The sequence below is a fragment of the Notamacropus eugenii genome, chromosome 1 (assembly GCF_028372415.1).
Source record: "Notamacropus eugenii isolate mMacEug1 chromosome 1, mMacEug1.pri_v2, whole genome shotgun sequence".
Taxonomy (NCBI): domain Eukaryota; kingdom Metazoa; phylum Chordata; class Mammalia; order Diprotodontia; family Macropodidae; genus Notamacropus; species Notamacropus eugenii.
The window spans coordinates 433,854,390-433,876,646 of NC_092872.1; the positions used below are offsets into that span (position 1 = coordinate 433,854,390).

At 41.9% G+C, this 22,257-nt stretch overlaps 1 protein-coding gene across 5 annotated transcripts in view; it reads left to right on the forward strand.

The window, feature by feature from the left end:
* The window catches only part of TMEM268 (transmembrane protein 268), a 77,159-nt gene that overhangs the window by 11,964 nt on the left and 42,938 nt on the right, over positions 1 to 22,257 (forward strand). For 2 of the 5 annotated variants that reach the window (XR_011972077.1, XM_072631731.1), the window contains exons 2-8: positions 739 to 925; positions 7,252 to 7,361; positions 9,413 to 9,520; positions 11,530 to 11,679; positions 13,476 to 13,586; positions 14,654 to 14,734; positions 16,266 to 16,460. Coding sequence is in view for 4 of the 5 variants with exons in the window: in XM_072631731.1 (XP_072487832.1) it covers positions 814 to 925; positions 7,252 to 7,361; positions 9,413 to 9,520; positions 11,530 to 11,679; positions 13,476 to 13,586; positions 14,654 to 14,734; positions 16,266 to 16,460 (867 nt within the window). In the remaining variant the exon portion in view is untranslated. Of the gene's footprint in view, positions 1 to 738; positions 926 to 7,251; positions 7,362 to 9,412; positions 9,521 to 11,529; positions 11,680 to 13,475; positions 13,587 to 14,653; positions 14,735 to 16,265; positions 16,461 to 18,125; positions 22,043 to 22,257 lie in introns of those variants that run through there. The other 3 variants (XM_072631733.1, XM_072631730.1, XM_072631732.1) reach the window with 3 other exon arrangements.

Sequence of the window (22,257 nt, forward strand, 5' to 3'; positions counted from 1 at the left end):
CCTTCTTCTTCTCCTTCTCCTTCTTCTTCTTCTTCTTCTTCTTCTTCTTCTTCTTCTTCTTCTTCTTCTTCTTCTCCTCCTCCTCCTTCTTCTTCTTCTTCTTCTTCTTCTCCTTCTTCTTCTTCTTCTTCTTCTTCTTCTTCTTCTTCTTCTTCTTCTTCTTCTTCTCATCATGGCCAATATGGAAATCTTTTGCATGACTTCACATGTATAATTGATGTCATGTTGCTTGCCTTCTCAGTGGGTAGGAGAGGGACTGGAGTAAGGGAGAGAACTGGGAACTCAAAATTTTAAAAAACATATGTTAAAATATATAAGATACATGTACACACACGTATATGCACACACATATACACATATGCATATGTACACACATGTGTAAGCACATACAAGTGTTTGCTATCTGAAGGATGGTAGTCAGTTATCACTGAAGAGTAGTGGTCAGCAGTAACCCTGCAATGTCCTTGCAGAGTTTTGGATTCTCTGTCCCCTAAATTCCCTTCGATTCCAGATTAAAATAGTATTTTTCTCAGAGTTATCAGAATGATTAAATTCAATGGCAACAACCAAAAAAATGTAATTGTGAGTGATTTGTTCCCCGATGATAGGTTAATTTCAGTCGAAGAGATAAAGAGTATCCTTGGTCTTGCTACATTCTGAAGTTTTATTTTGTTCTGTACTTTTGTCTCTGGCCTTGACCAAAGGCAGCATAAGCTGATTTGACTGTTCTCTGGACAGGCAAAGAAGGCAAGGCAGCTTCTTGTGAAGATGATGTAAAGTTTCAAGAGGATTATCTTGAACTTTCTCCTCACCATGGCATATGACCTTCCCCAGGACCGAGCTGGGGCACCTGGACCCTCCCTTACTTCCTTCCCTGACTGGAGCACTCTCGTGCAGGAGGATACTTCCTCTCTAGAGAGAAGAGGTAAGATTTCATCTCTTCTGGTAGCATTCTGATATCATCCAGAAACTGTCATTATTTCCTGACCATTTATAAGTTCCCTAGGAATATAGTAATCAATAAAGCTTCTTAGAGTTCAGTTTCTCATTGTTATGTGTTTTTTTTTCTTTTATTTATTTATTTAACTTTTAACATTCATTTTCACAAAATTTTGGGTTCCAAATTTTCTCCCCTTTTGTCCCCTCCCCCCACCCCAAAACACCGAGCATTCCAATTGCTTCTATCACCAATCTGTTCTCTCTTCTATCATCCCTCTCTGCCCTTGTCTCCATCTTCTCGTTTGTCCTGTAGGGCCAAATAACTTTCTATACCCCTTTACCTGTATTTCTTATTTCCTAGTGGCAAGAACAGTACTTGACAGTTGTTCCTAAAACTTTGGGTCCCAACTTCTTTTCCTCCCTCCCTCCCCACCCCTTCCCTTTGGAAGGCAAGCAATTCAATATAGGCCAAATCTGTGTAGTTTTGCAAATGACTTCCATAATAGTCATGTTGTATAAGACTAACTATATTTCCCTCCATCCTATCCTGCCCCCCATTACTTCTATTCTCTCTTTTGATCCTGTCCCTCCCCATGAGTGTCGACCTCAGATTGTTCCCTCCTCCCCATGTCCTCCTTTCCATCATCCCCCCCACCCTGCTTATCCCCTTGTCCACCACTTTCCTGTACTGTAAGATAGGTTTTCATACCAAAATGAGTGTGCATTTTATTCCTTCCTTTAGTGAATGTGATGAGAGTAAATGTCATGTTTTTCTCTCACCTCCCCTCTTTATCCCTCCACTAATAAGTCTTTTGCTTGCCTCTTTTATGAGAGATAATTTGCCCCATTCCATTTCTCCCTTTCTCTTCCCAATATATTTCTTTCTCACTGCTTGATTTCATTTTTTTAAGATATGATCCCATCCTCTTCAATTCACTCTGTGCACTCTGTCTCTATGTGTGTGTGCGTGTGCATGTGCATGTGTGTGTGTGTAATCCCACCCAGTACCCAGATACTGAAAAGTTTCAAGAGTTACAAATATTGTCTTTCCATGTAGGAATGTAAACAGTTCAACTTTAGTAAAGTCCCTTATGACTTCTCTTTGCTATTTACTTTTTCATGCTTCTCTTCATTCTTGTGTTTGAAAGTCAAATTTTCTTTTCAGCTCTGGTCTTTTCATCAAGAATGCTTGAAAGTCCTCTATTTCATTGAAAGACCAATTTTTCCCCTGAAGTATTATACTCAGTTTTGCTGGGTAGGTGATTCTTGGTTTTAGTCCTAGTTCCTTTGACTTCTGGAATATCCTATTCCATGCCCTTTGATCCCTTAATGTAGAAGCTGCTAGATCTTGTGTTGTCCTGATTGTATTTCCACAATATTTGAATTGTTTCTTTCTAGCTGCTTGCAATATTTTCTCCTTGACCAGGGAACTCTGGAATTTGGCCACAATGTTCCTAGGAGTTTGTCTTTTTGGATCTCTTTCAGGCGGTGATCTGTGGATTCCTTGAATACTTATTTTGCCCTCTGGTTCTAGAATCTCAGGGCAGTTTTCCTTGATAATTTCATGAAAGATGATGTCTAGGCTCTTTTTTTGATCATGGCTTTCAGGTAGTCCCATAATTTTTAAATTGTCTCTCCTGGATCTATTTTCCAGGTCAATTGTTTTTCCAATGAGATATTTCACATGATCTTCCATTTTTTCATTCTTTTGGTTTTGTTTTGTGATTTCTTGGTTTCTCATAAAGTCATTAGCCTCCATCTGTTCCATTCTAATTTTGAAAGAACCATTTTCTTCAGTGAGCTTTTGAATCTCCTTTTCCACTTGGCTAATTCTGCTTTTGAAAGCATTCTTCTCCTCATTGGCTTTTTGAATCTCTTTTGCCAGTTGAGTTAGCCTATTTTTCAAGGTGTTATTTTCTTTAGCATTTTTTTGGGTCTCCTTTAGCAGGGTGTTTACTTGTTTTTCATGCTTTGCTTGCATGTGTCTCATTGCTCTTCCCAGTTTTTCCTCCACCTCTCTAACTTGATTTTCAAAATCCTTTTTGAGCTCTTCCATGGCCTGAGCCCATTGGGTGGGCTGGAATACAGAACCCTTGACTTCTGTGTCTTTCCCTGATGGTAAGCATTGTTCTTCCTCATCAGAAAGGAAGGGAGGAAATATCTGTTCACCAAGAAAGTAACCTTCTATAGTTTTATTTTTTTTTCCCTTTTCTGGGCATTTTCCCAGCCAGTGACTTGACTTCTGAATAATCTCTTCACACCCACTTGGCCTCCAGTTCCACCCAGCTGGTGCTTGGGGTCTGAGATTCAAATGCTGCTTCCCAGCCTCAGGGCTTCGGTGGGGGCAGGGCTGCTATTCAGTGTGAGATCAAGTTCAGGTGCTCAGGTGGGGGCAGGGCCGCCTCATGGGCTCAGTTCCCTGAGGGGGTTTATACAGAGACCTTCAACAATGGATCCAGGCTCCTGCCTGTTTGGGGAGCCCTGGTCTGCTCCCCCTCCGCTGCTGCCTCCCGAGGGGGCCTGAGTTATGGGGGCACCCCACTCCCCTCTCAACCCACCAAAGAGACCCTGTCACTGACCCTTGTCACCTGTGGGTGGAGGGACCCGCGCAGCCGCTGGAGATTCCATCCCTGAAGCCTGCTTGGATCCACTGCTCTCGGTGCCCTGTGGCCAAGGCAGGGCTGGGCTCGGCTCCGGGTCCGCAGTGCGAAGGACCTTTTGTGAGAGGTTTTCAGGCTCTCTGGAACAGAAATCTTGTCTGCTCCATTGTTCTGTGGCTTCTGCTGCTCCAGAATTTGTTGGGAGTTCTTTTTTACAGATATTTTATGGGCTGTGGGTTTGGAGCTAGCGTATGTGCGTCTTTCTACTCCGCCCCTCATTGTTATGTGTTACTGTTACATACTGCAGCCCCTCAGCTGGGTACATTGAGGTAGTAGAGAGATCCAAGCCAAACTCTGGATTAAGTAAGTCTTCAGTGTCTGGAATTTGGTAAATTGCTTCATGATATGAGGAGAGCAGTCCTTGTGGGAAGTGCCTTGTGATAAGTAAGTTCTGGTTTGGCAAGTAGGTCTTTCTGAGGTCACTGGGAGGAGGCTACTATGAAATAGCCCAGGATTCTGATAGGAAGTGAAACTCAAAAGGTATTCCTAAATAGAAGGCTTCTTGAACTTATTTTAATGGGTAGGCAGTTGAGGTCTGACTTTGATGCTTGGCCAGAATAGGCCTGCTTTTATGAATTATCAGTAGTATATATTTATGTGGGAAGAGTTGATGTGTTGAAGGTTTTCCTCTTATTTAGCAAGAAAACTCTCTCTCAGGAGGGCTCAGGAAGTGGCTGAGAGCCCTGATCTGATTCTTTCTTCAATCCCTGCCATGTCTTTTAGGGAAACAGAAAGCAGTGACTGGAAAGAACATTTGCTTGTCCTCCAAATAGACAGCCTGAGGGCTTGTGTATGGATGGATTGCATCCAGGTTACTGAGTGAGCTGTACTGTCTTGCTTTTTTTCCTCCAAAATTTCTATGCAAGGATGTTGGTAGTTTTTAGTTCTAGCTTAGGACCAATCTGCCCTAGGTTGAAGAACTTAATCCTCCTTTTACAAGTGAAGAAACTAAGGGTTAGTGAGGAGAAATGACTCACCCATGGTTACCCAGCTAGTGAGTGAGAGAGTAAAAGCACAGAAATTAGAAAATACAATTGATGAATCAACAAGAGTTTATTAATCATTTACTACGTACTGGGAGCTATATTAATTGCTGAGGATACAAATACAAAACCAAGACAGCTTCTGCTTTCAAGGAGCTAACATTCTATTGAGATAAACATCCACGTACTCATATAAGTAAATACCAGGACTTTTGTTTTGGTCAGGGTGGGCAGAGACTAGCACCTGGGGAATGATCAGGAAAGACTTCATGTAGGGGGCCACACTTGGACTGTACTTGGCCGGAAGGTAGGAATTCTGGAAGGTGAAAATGAGGGAGAAGTGCATTCCAGGGAGAAGTGCAAAGGTATGGAGGTGAGATGGAACAATGAATATGAGAAAAAGTAGCTATTTTGGCTGGAATATAGAATGCATGAATGCGATAATGTGTCTAGGAAGATAGACTACAGCCAGATTGTAAAGGTCTTTAAATACCAGACTGAAGAATGTGCATTTTAGCTGATGGACAAAAGGGAGCTACTGAAGTCTTTTGAGGAGGGGATTGACACCAGATTTGTGTTTTAAGGCTATCAATCTGGCAGCTATGTGGAGGATGGATTGTATGAGGGAGAGATTGAAACATAGAAACCAAATTGGAAGTTATATCTATAGCTTGGGGAGTAATGCCATTTCCTTCTCCAGCTTATTTTATGAGTGAGGGAACTGAGGCAAACAGGGCTAAATGACTTGCCCAGAGTCACCCAGCATGTGTCTGAGGCCAGATTTGAACTCAGGAAGATGAGTCTTCCTGACTGCAGGCCCAGCCCTCTATCTACTGTGCCACCTAGCTGCCCTAAGGGAGAGGTAATGAAGGCCTAAACTAGGGTAGTGGCCATGTAAGATGAGAGAATTGGATGCATGTGAGAAACATGGTGGTCAAAGTGATAAGACTTGGCAACTGATAACATTTGGGTGTTGAGGGAGAGTTGAGTTTGGTTCCAAGATTGTGTACCTGGGTGCATGGTGACGCCCTGCCCAAGGACGGAGAGTAATCCACTTTGGCTGAACATTTTTAGGACATGTCTAGGAGCAATGAGAAATAAGGCTGGAAGAATAGGTTGGATCCAGATTGTGGAGGGAACTTTATGCAGTAGATTCTATTCAGGGATAAAGAATCTAGTTTCTGGGGTTACACGGACTCTTTGCTTCCCTTTTTTTCTTGGCATCGTTTGACCATTTCAGTCTCCATTAGAGCTTCCACTGGAGAGGGCAGAGTAATGAGGTAAGAATTCATAAGATCATAGCATCATTAATAAAGGGATACTGGAGATCATCCCATCCAGATGAGATGAGATGAGAAAAGTAAGGCCTAGAAAGTTAGAGTCAGGATTTGAACTCGGGTATTTGGACTCTACATTGCTCTTCCCACTATAACATATTGCTTCCCATATAGCTCCTCTGTCATCATTTCTGGTTAAAAGATTCACAGTTGTGTAAAATGTACTTCCATATTTGTGTTTCCTAATTATACGTAAGTCATTCAGGTCCTTCTTGTTCCCTGCAATGGACTATTTGAAACATGCTGACTTGTTGATCAATGTTTATTTATAAATCATTGTGTAAACCTTGCAAAAAGTAGTTTCATTTTTGAGCCCAGGGTCCAATTTCCCCGATATCCTTCCTTTTATCTGGACCTCCTGTGTGTCCTTCCCCCTACCCTGAAGCCTCCCAGCCCTCCTGACTCCTTCCTTTCTCCAGAACACAACAATGGAGTTAATAAACTGGAAATGAGAATATTCTTTGTTCTTTATATTAAGGTTTCTTGTGTCTTCTTCCAGCTCTTCCTCCATCTAGATTTCTTGAACCATTTTGCCAACAAATAATTAACTCATATTTATCCAGAAAGCTTTAAAATGAACCTTAGCAATACAACTCTATTGAACATAATTTCATTTTTATTTAATGAGTCAAAAGGTATTTCAGGGCACCTAAGTTGCCACCATAGATAGCAATTGGACCTGGAGTAAAGAAGATGTGAATTCAAATCCAGCCTCAGACACCAGTTGTGTGACACTTCAGAGACGTCACTTAACTTCTGTATACCTCAGTTTCTTCAATTGTAAAATGGGGATAATAACAGCACCTACCTCTCAGAATTATTGAGAGGATCAAATAAAATAATATTTGTAAAGTACTTAGCATTTGTGCTTGGCACATACATAGTAAACACTTAACAGATACTTTGTCTTTTCCCCTTCCCCTTCAGGGCCTTGTAATACCAAACTGAGTTATAGAATAAAAATATAGATTTAAATGGTTGGATTCAATCTGTGATGTGGAAAGAGCACTGGATTTGAAGTCAGATGACCTAGCTTTGAATCATGCATGACTCTGAAATGTATTTTCTGTGTGATGCTGAGTCATTTAACATCCCTGGGCCTCAGTTTCTTTACCTGTAAAATGAGGGAGTTGGACAAGATAGCTTCTGAGATCCCTTTCAGCTCTAAATCTTATGATTTATTTGAAGAATCTATTTGAAGAATTCATAGTTTTCTCCAAATAGCAATTGCTGTTTGGTTTCCACAAATATCCCATGAATCATGAAATGGGTAGATCATGCATGATGTGCCATGATCAATGACTCAGATTCTCTTTTCTCTTCTGATCTCAGGACTTAGCAATGGACAGCTCCTCGCAGTTCTTCGTACTGACAGTACCTGTGAAGTAGCCCCCTTTAACATAGAAGTCTCCCAAGAGAAACTGAAGACCTGGGGGATCCAGGTGAGTCAGACCCTTCCATTAGACTTGGATAGGCCAGGAACTATAGATGATGAGATCTTAGAGGTCGTCTCAGAGCCTTTCATTTCAAAAATGAGGAAACTGAGGCCTGAAGAAAGGTCACTTGTTTATAAAATCATAATTGCTCTAGTCGGCACTCAATAAATATTTGTGGAATGAATGATTAAATAGTATGTAAATGATTGGTAAATAATTGTTGCATTTCTACCCTCAGCTAGAACTAGGATCAGTGAATCTTTGCAAATATTATCTCATTCGATTATCACAGCAACCCTGTGTAATGGGAAGGGAATTTGAAAATCTTCCCTGCCCCTTCATAGGCCCATGTGCTCTGCTTTGAGCTTTGGCCCAACTCAGTCTGGGTCACATGGAGCCGATGGTGGGAGGAACTTGCCACATGGGCAGGGTGGGAAGGGCAGAGCGAGAGAGAGTGAGGCAGAGCTGAGGCAGAGCAGCTATCCTGAGGAGGAGGATAGAATTTTACCTAGGGGAGCTTGTTTGTGAGGAGGCCTGAGAGAGGGAAGGTTTAGGGATGGAGGTGCTCCCTTTATTGGTAATGTGTACAAACTTCATTGTTACCATGATGGAATTGGCTTTCTGATATCTGAATAAATATTTTAGTTTCATCTTTGTAAGTGAGCTATGCTCAATTTGAGAAAAGAGTGAAAAGAAGACAGCAACGAAGACTTAGAGAAGTTGATGAAGACATTTGGAATCAACTTTAGAGGAATAATCCAAAATGTCAAGGAGGAAGGAAATATGTCAACTCTTCCTTTGGCCAAGTGCATTGGGTCATAACCTCTGTCGCAAGTTTAAAGTTAGAAGGAGCCTTAGAGGTTATGGAGTCCTTTCCACTCATTTTTCTGTTACAAATGAGTAAACTGAGGCTGGGAGAGGTTAAGTGACTTGCATTTGGTCACACAGCTACTAAGTGTCTAAGTTGGGATTTGAACCCAGATTTTCTTGTTTCCAAGTCCAGCATGCTTGTCTCCTACACCATGCTGCCTCACTGGAACATAGAGAAGAAAAAAATACAATCCAAGTATTGGGGAGGGAGGCTAGGGATGCTCTGTGTCTGGGTACAGCCAGAGTCCTTTTAAGGCAAGGAATGATAAGAAGTGTGAGAAAAATAAGTCTAAGATGAAATAATTTTGTTAGTGATAGAGTTGGGACTCCAGAGAGTACATTCGGTGCCAGGACCTTTGCTTTCACTCAGGATGGCAGGAGATGGTGTACAATCAGAAGACAGCAGGTTCCTGGATTGTGTGTGGGGTTGCTGGTCAGACCTGTGGTATGAGGCCTCTCTCCTGGAGGAGGTCCTGGGGTATGAGACTATTCCTGGGTTAGAAGAGAAGGCTTCCCATGTATGGTTATGGTGGGCGGGGGCCTGTTTTTTCAAGTGTGGTTTGGTAAAGCAGGGCAGAGAAGGTCTGCCATTTATGTATGGCAGTAGATACAGACTTCCAAATCCAATCCTTGGAATTTTGATGGTAAAGAATCTTAATGCAAAGCCCAGCACACAGTAGGCACTTAATAAATTGTTTACTGACTGATTGACTAAGGAAGGGACGCAGCATTAGGGTGAACCAAGGACAGAACCAAGGACAACTTTCCCATGGTGCCAGAGCAAAGAGGGGGTTGTAGCCTCACTCTCCCAGAACCAATGATCTAGAAGATAGGAGCAGGTACTGGCTCCTGAGGCATTGTATGAGGATGTCTAAAGCTTTTAATAACCTAGAACTAGGTTTGATGATAATTGTGAAAAGTGATTAAACTGGCCTAATAGGCTCTATGTAAATATTCTTTCCCTTTTCTTTTTAAAGTCAAATTTAGCAGTGATAAAGTTTCATTGATATATTAAATAAGTCTTCGTGACCTGGCCTACCCCTTTTCTTTTGAGTGTCCGCTGTTCCCTATGGTTGTAAGTAGTCAGTGAATGCAATACTGTCCTCTGCTTTTCTCAGGCAAGGAAGTGAGGGGGCTATCTCTCAGGCTGAAGTCAAACATGTTTTCTCTTTTGGATTTCTGAGCAGGTACCTACAGAGAAGTACAAGAATTTAATTGAAAAAGCTGTCTTAGATCCCCAAGTGAGAAGATTCATATTCTATAACTCCAGACCTTTCCAGTTGGCCATCGCTGTGGTAAGGATTTGAGTCTATTCCCTGACTGCCTCTAGACTTGTTCCTCTTGTGTGAAAAGCCCATCACCACTTGCTAAAGGGAGGAATATTTGAAGCAGACATCATAGAATTCAGTAGGGCTTCCATAAAGTCTGTTGAAGTGGGTGCTGGAGGCTATGTGTGGGTAAGATCCTTTGGAAGATGCCTATTCTTTCCTAGTGTGGGGATGTTTGTCCTCAGCTAGGGGCTTTCTGGCATAGCGGAAATCCAGCCTTTGGGTCTTGAGGCAGGCAAACCTGGAGGCAGCATGGCCTTGGAGTTGGAAGGATGGTTGAGAGAAGGTAGGGAAGCTACCTTTTGATTCTGATTCCAAACTCAGTGTTCTTTCTGTGTTCTTTACATGCTGTTTTTATTATAGACTCTACATTTATATAGTTTTTTTAAATCTTCCACATACATATTTGTCTTGTATAACTTGTGGGCAGCAACAAATTTCTCTACCTTCTATGCCCTGCAGTATAAAGCAGGATGTCCTTTTAGTTATCCTAAAGGTACCCTTTTTTTCCATTGAACTAATCTATCCCCCACCCCCATGCTCCAGCTTCAAGATTTTGTAGACTTGGATCATTAGTGTTCTAGCCCCCAACATAGGGTTTAGCTTCATGCTAAACAGCTTTATGCCTATCATGGCAAGTAGGTGACCCTGGTTCTCAAATGATATGCTAATGGACTCCAAATTCAGGCCAAGCCTACCTGGATAGGAAAGTGCTAATTTTGGACTCTCAGATAAATCCTAGCAACATAGATTTAGAGCTGGAAGTGATTTAAGAGGTCATTGTGTCCAGTCTTACCATTTTAGGATTACGAAACTGAGGGGCAGAGAAGTTAAATGATTCCCCCAGGGCATACAGAAGCATAATTTGAACCACCCACATCATCCGGACTCTGCCTTACTATGAGTTGAGGAGAGCTTAGCTAAATTTGCAGACTTAATCACCAGGTTGGCCAATGACGGATGCATTCTTGGCCCAAGAAACTTTCCAGGATTATCTGTTAAGTTATAGAAGGGTTGTGGTGTGCCTTGTTGGAGGCGGTACCAGTTTTGATAAGATTTCATGCTAATAGGTTCTTAGATTTAGTGGCACTAGGGACCTAATCTTACCTCCTCATTTTACATAATCTTGAGAAGTTAATGGTCTTGCCCAAAATCACAGAGGTCGTGAGTGGCACAGGTGAGGTGGAATTTGAAGCCAGGTCCACTAACTCTAAATCCTTTACTTTTTCCACTATATTACACTTATGGTACCAAAGTGATCCTTTGGGTGCTTACCAGGTGACTTGCCTTTTGGTGTGTGAATCACTAAGCTGGGATCATTGCATACCAGGCTACCCCCTCTGCTCACGTGCTTGTAGGCTCCCTCTCCTCTCTCGTTTTTCATTAGATGTAAATTTCATTTTAGGATTAATTTTTATATTTTTATACTTTCTTGGAGAATAGAACAGTGCTATAAAAAACAGTGACCACTTTTCTCATGGTTAATTTTCTGTGGACAAGGGGTAGTGTAATACAGTGGATAGAGGATGAGGATACAGCACTTATACCAAAGGGCCCCCACCTCTGACACTTACTAACTCCAGTTATCTGTGCAATGAGAATAATAATATTCAGGTTATCTATCTCCCAGGGTTGTTGTCAGGCTCAAATGAGATTAGATATGCAAAACACTCTGCAAACTTTATAACAACGTTTCTCAATTTTATTTTTTGTTCAATAAATGGTATTATTCTTTGCTCTGAATTGAGGCATGCTGCAGGAAAGCCAACAGACTTGCATAGGTGTGTATAATTATAAGTGTGAGTTCCATGCAACTCATAGCCACATGGATGTGCTGGGGCAAACCTTTAGAGAACCATTGCTTTAAGGTACTCTATGAAGATCAGTGATAATGATGATAATGATGGTGATGATAACTTTTCTGCTTTATTAATTTTCTGATTATTTGAGTACATGATATCTTTGTGTTCCTCTAGGTTTTCTACATAGCGATGTGGGCTAATTTGTATTCTACCAGCCAGATGTTTTCTTTGGGAAGACACTGGGCAGCTATGGTTCTTGTGACCCTAGGCACTGTATTAGCCACCGTCATTCTCATTCTCATCTTTGACTGGCACCAAAGGAAGGTAAGGGAGATACTGCTGTAAAGTGAATACTATTTATAGCCCTGCCTCCCTGAAGGTCATGGAAAACAACTCTAGGTCTTTTCAAAATCAATGACCATTCCTTTTCTGTCTTGTCCACAGAGCTTAGCACAGTAGGTAGGTATTTTATAAGTATTGAGTTGAGTCTCCAAGCTCTCTCTCAGGCTAAACTTGTCTCTTTTAAATTTATTTATTTATTTATTTATTATCTGTATCTTTTAAACCTATTTTTTGAGGGGAACATTTTGGTAGCAGTGGATGTTTATTTAGCCATCAAAAATATTAATTATCTAATGAGCTGGGAGAGGTGCCAAGTGTAGATAAATCCTGGTCCCTGCCCTCGAGTTTTACAGCTTACTAGGAATTATGGGATCATAGATTTAGACCTTCAGAAATCATCTAGCTCAATTCTCTCATTTATAAGTGAGGAAACTAAGCTTTGGGGCAGGTTGATGGATAGAGTACTAGGCCTGGAATCAGGAAGACCTGAATTCAAATCCAGCTTTACACCCTCCGTAGCTGTGACCCTGGGAATTCACTTAATTCTTGCCTGCATAAAACTGGAGAAGGACATAGCAAGCCATTCCAGTGTCTTTACCAAGAAAACTCTGTGTACAATTGGTACACAGAGTCATGAAGAGTTGGATATGACTGATGAATAACAGGGGGATATGAACCAATGTTTGGGTCAAATCATTTGACCTCCCAGTGTCTAGACAATTTATGAGTATATATTGCAGAGTTGGTACTGACCTACGTTAGTGGAAAGCTTGCTCATCTGAGAATTCCCTGTGTACATAGGTCCACTCCTTCCCTTCTGTCGTACTCTGTGCACAGGTTCCAGAGGGCTGGGTAGTGTAAGGGAATCCAGAGAATAAGGTACAGCATCTCAGAGTGGGAAGGTACTTCAGTGGACATTCTCCATTGTACTACCTGCCTGTCTATAGTCTATAGGCTTCCCTCTGACATGACTACTTCTCCCAAGATTTCAGGTAACATTATAGGAATCTTAAAGGGAGAAAAGATCACACACAAAATAATTTAAATATACAGTCTGTATTAAGTATTCATGTTGATTAACCAAGTCCTATTGTTTGCTACTTCCTTCACTCCTGGAACTAAACCTCTTCTTCCACACATTTTAATCCTTTCTCAAAGGAGAAGTGAGGGTTCTAGCTCTTCTCACATCTGGTGGATGGGGTGGTAATGGGTGAACCAAATCAGGCTTACCCTTTGTTAAAAGGTTTGATGCTACCCTTTCTCTGTTTCTCCAAGGAAAGCCTAATTTTTTTTGTGAACTATCACCTACTTTTCCTGGGGATTTTCCCAGAAGTCTGGTAAGGGCTTTAGAGAGAAATATTATTTCTTACTATTTCTAGAGAAACTAAAAAAGGAGATTTTGGATATGCTTCTTTGAATATGGGCAGTAGGGAAGTGCAAAAGAATCATGTGAATGGATCTATGTATAAGAATGATTATGGTGAGCACAGTGTGGGAAGGATAGATTGGGGGACAGGTCACAGTCTGGGAATGGGCGGGATACAGGGCAAAGGTAGGAAAGAAGATGGTAGGGAGGGAGGCATTCTTTTCCCTGTTGGTCTTGGTGTGTTATGTTGAATTGTTGTGGAGTTCTTGATTTGGGGACTACCATTTGGTCCGTGGTAACTCTCTGAATCTGCATAATAACAGCTTATTTTAAGATGGGGTTGCTTGTATGGTTTGAGAGCTGCCCTAGGGTAAGAGTGTCCTGCTATATCACTTGGATATTGGGTTCACAGGCAAACACGAATACAGATCTTCGTCTGGCAGCTGCCAACGAAACCCTGATGCCATACCACGTGCTCCTGGGAGTGACTGGTGAGGTGGAGGGCTGCCAGGTTGTACTGCAGGTATCACTTCTCTGAATGATTCATTCCAGTAGATCAGGTCTCTGTCTAAGAAGATGAGAAAGGGCTGCTCATCCAAAGGATGAGCACCCTGTACAGTAGGGCAAGCAATATGGAACTACTTCTTTTCTTTGAAGTGGATCTAATTGGAAACAAGAAGGGATCCCTGGATTTGGAATTATAGACTTTGGATTTGCTTGCTGTCCCTGCTGTTTAAGACTTTTGTTACTTGAGTTGAATCACTTATTGATTAGGGGCCTTGGTTTCTTCATCTGTAAAAGGAGGTGGTTTGATTCAGCTCACAGGATCAAGGCTCTAGAACTGAAAGGGATTTCATGGGTCATCAAGTCTATCCTCATCATTTTACAGATGAGAGTCACAGAATTCAGCCAATGGTTACCTGGCTGGTAAGTGTCAGCTGTAGGATCTGAACCCTGAACTTCCCAACTCCAAGTCTAGTGCTGCATTCACTATGCCAAGATCCCTTCTATTGTATTGCAATTACATTAATACGTTACGCTAAGGACAGATAAATTATCTCAAGGCAACTTTTTTCTTTTTACATTAGAAGGATACAAATTTAAGGCTGTCTTGCTGCAAAAAGTTATGGCCATTGAGGCAGTGAATTTTTTTTTATCCATAAACTAGAAAAAAATAGAGATAGGATAAAAATTATTATTTCAAAGTATAGTTATAATAAAAAAGTTTTTGCATCAATTAATATTCCTGGTCCTTTTTAATTAGTAGGATGCCTACTAACTTAATGGCAGGAGATGAAAACCCTTTGCCAACAGGATTGAACATTTTTCAGTTTTATGAAAAGCAAGTTTTCTACTTGCCAGAAAAATTAGAGTTAATTATAGAGCAATAGACAGAGAGGGAACAGAATGGTGTGTCCCTGCCACGGAGAGCACAGTGAAGCAGGAAGGCTTCATGCAGAAGATCTGTTTTCAATGTTGAAATGAAGACAATGCAAGGGGAGAGCAGCAGGAAAGGGAACATGGTGAATGGGGTGTGGAGGCCAGGTGCCAAGTTGATGCTTTCTCTCTTCTCTTCTGTCCTTTTTCCAGCTTTGGTTTGTTTACTTCCACTTAGAGAGCTGTCTCCACTCATTATCAGATTGTATCCGAGAACTGAAGACCAGTCAAGAGGTAACCAACCCGTAGAACAGTCTGAATGACTGACCACTCTGGGATGACTCTGGGTTGAGAGGGAGAAGAAAATACACAAAGCTGGTGGTGGAGAGCATCTCTGACTGTCAAGGCAGTATCTACTGTATATTGGGAAGGTGACTAGAATCAGAGAGGGAACCTGGGTTCAAATTCCAATTCTGCCATTAAAAGTTACCCATGTAACTTTGGGCAAATTCCTTCGCTTTTCTGGGCCTCAGTTTTCTTAGCTGTAAAATGAAGGGGTTGAACTAGATGACAGCAAAGGTTCCTTGTAATTCTGAATCTATGATCTGAGGATCCCAATAGAAAACTGCAGATTTGGGGCTGGAAGAGATCTTTGAGGTTATCAAGGCAAGTTTTTAATTTTTCAGAGGTGTTCATTTCCCATTGAAGGGCCAGGGAATTGCCTGAGAATTTACTCATTGGATACACAGGCCTGTACCTTAATATCACATCAGAGGGACCAGCCTAGCAATGTGTTTGACTCATGTAAGACCAGTACAAAAGAATGGACTGGAAGTTGAGATACCTGGGATTTAGTTTCTGCTCTGTCCCAGCTTAATGTGTGACTTTAGGTGAATCCTTTAATCACCTTAGGGCTCAGTTTCCTCATATTCAAAATGAAAGGATTGAATTATATGGTCTCTAAGGGCTCTTCCAGGTTAGAAATTTTTTATTTCCAACTTTAAATGTCCTTTGCTATCACATCTTTTCAATATATTATTGTTCAGGCATTTCAGTAGTGTCTGACACCCTCCATGACCCCATTTGGGGTTTTCTTGGAAAAGATACTGAAGTGGTTTGCAATTTCCTTCTCCAGCTCATTTTGTATAGATGAGGAAACTGAGGCAAACAGAGGTTAAGTGACTTGTCCAGGATCACGCAGCTAGCAAGTGTCTCAGACCAGACACAGAATATGAGTCTTCCTGACTCCAGGCCTGGTTCTCTATCTACTGTACCACCTAGCTGTCCTAGTGAGGGTACTTACCTCATTAAATGGAAAAGAGACTAGCTTAAAGTTATTTCTGCTGATTATGCATGGCTTCTGGCAGCAAGAGAATAGATAATATCTTACATTCCTCTAATGCTTTTAACTTTTCAAAGTTTCTTTATATCTATTATCTATTTTTTTTCCTTCTTTTTTGATCATTTCAGTCTTATCAGGAAGGCAGGGCAGGTTGTCGTAACCCCGTTTTGTGGGAGGAGTTCAGTGACTTGTCTAAGAGTCCATAAATGGTACCCAGGGCATCCATGTCTTGTGATGCCCACCACTGTAGCCTGCCCACTGGACCATGATGCTCCTAACTCAGGTAGCCAGTCAGTACATGCCCAATCCTTCTGTTTCCAGGCTTTCGGGAGGTGGTATAGACAAGGACAGTCAGGGTTTGGGCCAGCTTCTCTTGTGCTTTCTGGCCTCACTCAGATGTGGGGCAAAGAAGCGATGGGCACTTCTTAAAAGACCCACTAATTCAAGAACTGGCCCAGGCATGCTCTCTGGCTTTCTCTGCAGTCAGTCCTAAGACACCGTCTGAATCAGTTCCAAGTGGTTGTGGAGACAGTGGTGAGCCCTGCCCAGGAAGAGGGAGAAGAGAATGAGAGGCTGGCTGAGGAATCTCCTCTGCTACCCAGTGGTGGGACAGAACCACTGAAAGGAGAGGTCACACAGATGGTTCTTCAGCACCTCATTCCAGAGGCTGCACCAGAGGTAATTATCATTTCTCAGAGGGGCCATTTGGGGTCAGACCCCACCTTGGGGGATAGTTGGGTATTTTGTTTACCTCTGATAGTCATGGCTTTGAAGACACAAGGTAACTTGAATTCTTGATGACATAAGTATTTGGTGCAGTTTTATTTTGCCTCTTGGGAGGGGTAAAGGGTAGAATATTTGTAAAAAGCACTTAGCACAGTACCTAGTGCATAGTAGGCACTATGTAAATACTCAAAAAAAATCCATTGAAGCATATCTGTAGAGTCATAGGTGCCTTAATAATCATTAAGTCCAACCCCCTCATTTTCCAGATGAGTTAAGGTCCAGGTGGATTCAGTGACTCACTCAGGGCCATACTCAACTAGTAAGTGTCTAAGGTAGGATCTGAACTCTGGTCTTCTTGAGTCTTAAGTCCAGTGCTCTGTGCACTAAATCATGCTTCTCATTTCAGTTCAAGGTAAGGAAAACTGCCTTCCAATTATACTGTACCTAGATGGAGTGAACTGCCTCAGGAGGGAGATAGTGGGCTCCTCACTAGAAGGAGTTACACAAAGGCTGGTTGACCAGGGGTCAGGTGTACTGTAGAAGGGATTCCTGGGTTGGGTTTTTTTTTGCCTCACCTTCAGTTTCAAATATAGCCTTCCTCCCTGCTACTACCCAGAAAGCCATCCCATTACTAAGAATTTTTAAAAATAAAAATTGTTCAGCAAAACTAAAATAATTACGTCAAATAGTTTATGTGTTGTCCTGTCCCCGTGGTCCCCTACTCCTGCAAAAGAGGGAGGGCATTCTACCTTCTATCTTGTTTTAGGAGCAGGGGAATTCCTTTTTGTATGTGTATCTGAATTATCTGGCCTTCCAGGTTCCTTCCTTCTGTGAAATTCTGAGAGTCGATGTGTGATTCACTAGTGAGAAGAGCATGACTCTTCTTGCTCATATTCTATGGTTACCTTTACTCTGCAAAGTAACACTATTTACCCACCATAGAGAAAACGTGCGTTTTGGATTTTTGCAGTAGTGGCTCACCTCTCCTCCAAGATCTAAGTTGGGTACCACCTCCAAGGATGAGATGTCTGAGATGTCTCACAGTCAGAAATAATACCCTTTTCCTCTCCACTCTCATAGCACTTGGTGACTTTCCTTTTAATACATAACATCCTTTGTATGTTTTACTTAGGTGCTTGTCTTATCTCTTCCTATTAGATTGTTGCAACATGTATATAATTGCATCCCTCCAGCCCTCTAACCCCCACACTACACTGCATTAATAAGTGCTTCATCAGTGCTTTTTGGAAGGAGAACTGTTCGTTTGAGTTAGCGAATCATAGAATATTTGAGATTTTTGAACCTTCTTGTATTAAAACCCCCAATCACCTGGTGTCAGAGTCCATTCTTGAATCAATCCCTTCTTTTCATCTCATGCTGCCCAGTTTTCCTTCACTCTGGCCTAGATTTTCATGTGGCAGGTTTTCTTAAAAGGAAGACCAAAAGAATGCTAATTTACTTGGCATACCCTTTCTCTGTAGCCTGCTGGCACAGGCCAGCCTCACTGTTCCAAATTATCCCTGGTCTGGGGAGTTGGAAGGCATGTTCCACTGTTCTTACCTCCCCCTCCTCTGGATGTCTGTCAAAACAACACTTTCCTTTTCTGATTCATTCTAGGTGATGGCCCGACAGATGCTGGTAGTCTTTGGTGGGTTATACATCAGGCTCCTGGTGACCAATCAGCTCCCTAAGACTACAGCATCAAGGCATGCAGAGTCACTGCAGGGCCCCTGCCCCTGCCAGTTCATTGAGACTCACATTCTAGGGGCTGGGTGTTGTTCCCCCTTGTCGAGGTGATGGCTGCAGAGGTCAGAGAGCTGGTCTGGAATAAGGACCTGAGGTGTAGAATCTGCTACCAAGGGAAGCCCAGCTGCAAGCAGCAGCCTGGAGGGGCCATCGACACCCTTGGACCGTGTGGCATAGCACCCCTGGGAAGGAGAAGTTGTCAGTCCAGAAAGCATCCCGTGCACATCCTCGGAGTCTGTTGAAACAGCTTTTCCAACTGTGAAATTGAACACTGTGCTCCACGCTTGAAAATGTTTCTATCAGTGGTTGTGAATGGACCCAGCTGCAAGATTCATTCTTCGCTTTGTTTATTCCTAGGCATTAAAGGTGGCTTGTGTGCTGACTGCCTGTAGGATAGTGCCCAAGCATGGTAAAGTAGAAAGAGTTCTGAATCGGGGATCAGAGGACTTGGGTTCTCCCACTTAACTTCTTGTGAGACCTGGGCTATGTCACTTCCTTTTCTACTCTGTAAAATGAGAGGCTTGGGTTGGATGATCTCTGAGATTCTTTCCAACTCTGATCGTTTGAACTCCTCATCCTCTAATTTAAGTCCCTCTGTAAGAGGGCCATCATCCATTTTTGTAGCCTTATCTCCCACTGCTACTTCCTTAAACAAACACAGTGCATTAGCCAAACTGGTCCTCAGCACATATCTTCCATTTTTCTAAGTGGCTACCTTTGTTCATGCCTTTCTCCCCATTTGGAATGCCTCTCTCCTCTTTTTCCCTCTCCCCTTTTCACTTTGAACTTTCATACCTATCAAAATTCTACTCCTCTTTCAGGGTGAAGGGGAAATTTTGCTTTTGGCTCAGATGAGCTGGTTTCAGTTGGGCTTGACTTGAGTGAGTTCTCGGGACTTCTTTTGGAGTGAGAAGATATTGAAGGTTAGGTTTACCAGTTTTGGGGAATGGGTACCTAAGAGCAAGTCTGGCCCAGAATGAGAGTTGGACTGATACCAACTGCTCAGTTTTGTTCCAAACCCAGATGTACTGACTTAGTCTCTTGGAGATTCAGTTTTCCCTTTGGTGCAGTGGGCCTATGATGGCCCGTCTTGCCTACTTTTGTGGGGAATTAAATGAGGGGCAGATCTGCAAGTGCTCTGAACACTGTAAAGCACCTTTGGACTCTTACTTGTGGGATTCCTGCTGCCATTTTCTGTTTTCTATAGTCAGGATCAGGGAGGAAATGTTTCCAGGGCAACAGGGGAGGGGACATATTCCCTGTCAGTCAGTAGGCTACACTGAGAACTCATTCTGCTGACCTCATCCTTGGGTTTTGTGTCAAAAAAACCCCAGAATTGTTCATAAAGGTAGCAACAGCTGCATTACTGATGAGTACAGGATGCAGAGAAAAAAAAAAGGTCAGACCCAGGTGTCACCCACAGAGATTTATATTTCAAGCCTACTATTGAGGACAAAATCATGTTAAATGGCCAAAGGATCATTTTTCAAAGTGAATTTCTTTATTAAAGTCGCCTGTGAAACCATCTGACTTTTTATTTCTTAAAAGTTCTTATTTTTAAAATTTTCTTCCTTCCACACATTCTAGTGAATTTACCTTGTGGCATGGAGGATGTAGGTTAGGCATAAGAGCTTTCCAACAGCAAAGGTGGATAATCATTGGGAAGCTGTGAATCACTCACTTGGACCAGCTCAGGACCTAGCACATAGCAGGTACTTGATAGATGCTTGTTGAATTGAATAGGGGCAGAATCATACCTAAACTGCCCCCAAGGTGAACCTGCACCTATTTTTCAACATCTGAGTTTGGAGTGAGAAGACATGAATTTATCATTTAACCTTTCAGGTATTGGGAACGGCTAGGTGGTGCACTGGATAGAACACTGTCCCTAGAGACAGGAGGACCTGAGTTCAAATTCAACCTCAGATACTTTACTAGCTGTGTAACCCTGGGCAAGTCACTTAACCGTAATCACCTTCTCCCCTCCCCCCCCCAAATGAATGAGTTGTTGCAATAGATTGATTAGGACTTGGGCTCAAATACCATTTCTAATACTTCCTACCTGTATGATCTTGGCCAAGTCATTTCAAATGTGGGTGTTGGACTCAATGACTTTCTAAAGTCCTTCCATTTCTAAACCTGTGATATATAATCTCTAAGGTCCTTTCCACCTTTCAAGCCTATTCTCAGCAACCCTTGGCATATGAACCCATTGTTGAAAAATATCAGTACTGCCCTGAGGTCTAGCAAGTTCTTTCTTTTCCTTCCTATCTGGAAGTCAAGATGATCTGATAAGATCAGAACTCCTGGGGCCTATTTTCCCAAGGAAACCTGTGTGAGACCAAAATTCCTTTTTTTCCTTGACTCTGAATTCTTCAATCAGAAAAGCATTTAATAAGCACTGACTACTTAGAATGTGCCAGTAGTTGTGCTAGACACTGAACTGTCCTTACTCTCAGGGAGTTTACATTTTCCTGGTGATGGAGAATGCAACATGGTCACAGATGAATAAATTTAGGGCATACACAAAATAAATACACAGTGTTGGTGAGGAGATTCTAACAACGGAGTATCAGAAAAGAATTCTCTCCAGAGCGGCATTTAAAGGGATTTTTCCAGGGACTATAATAAGAGTTGGAAGTGAGAAAGGAGTGAATTCTAAGGAGAGACAAGCTCGATCAAGAAGCAAGTGTGGTTTTAGAGTTGCCCAGCACACAGATGAAGGGACTTGCCCTGGATCAGAGGCAGGATTGCATTCAGGTTCTTCCTGACTGAGGCTAACTTTCTAGCTGCTGTACCAATGTTGCTTCTCATATTGAGTGAATGTCACAATAAACCGAAATGGCAACATAATCTACATACATTCTTTTTAAAAAAGAGATTCCAATTAAAATGCATAGAATCATGCTCAGAATCAAAAATGACTTGGTGATCGTCTAATCCAACCTAGCACCCAGTGCATGAAACACACACGACCTGTTAGAGGGTTCACTATCTCCTTTCTCCCCCACCTCCCCAGCCTTTCATTAAACTTTATTTAGGACTTTTCAGGCATTCAAGCAGAGATTTTTTACAAAGATTTTCCTTTGACTATGTAGTTATTATTAACAAATTGTAAGTAAGGTGGATTTTAGAGTAAGGTGAATTTTTGTTATTTTCTTAGAGTTTAGTTTCCCAAGATCCATGGCTATAATAATCTCTATTTCCCAGGTTCATGTCTTGTAAACATCTCCACCATGTTTGTGCAGCATTATATAATGATAAAAAAATATAAACATTTGTGCTTAAATTGTAAATATCCACTGCAACTGCGCACTGGATGTAACTGTGAGGTAAGGTAAGCTGGCAATATGTCTTTTTTGTCTTATGTCCTATAAAAACAGGGGGGTACAGGTCAGTGAGTGGTTGAATGAATAAGCTGGAACACTGTATGTGCCTTGATTGGGCCCCATAAAGGCTTGGAGGTGGAAATCTGTGTTTGCCTCAACCAGTTCCCGTTGAGGCTTGAGGGGACTTAGGGGTTCCTAAGCTTTGCCTGTCATGATTGACCCCATGGAGACTAATTGCTCCTGCTTCCCCACCAGCCACTTTGAGAACAGTGACTAGGGAATGCTGTAGGAGTTGGGGCACCCATTATCAGCAACCCTCTTATGAGAAGACTAGACTGGAATAAAGACTATTAACCCCTCTGAAGCTGTCTTCCTGTCTGACCAGATCAAAAGTGAACCTGTGCTAGTAGCTATCCTGTGTGCTCTCTGTCTTACACAAATAAACATTTCACAATTGGACTGGAAGTGGTAATATTTACCAATTTCAAAGCACCAAACTTCCCCAAGCATTTGAGGAACTCTAATATACCCAACTAATTGTTATATTAATTATAAAAAACACTTGCTTGGTCATTAAGTAGATGCTGTAAGGACTTTTACTTAGGCAGGATTCTGATGACCTAGTTGGAATTACTGAAAAGATTTTAGAGTAATAAAACAATCAGTAATAAATC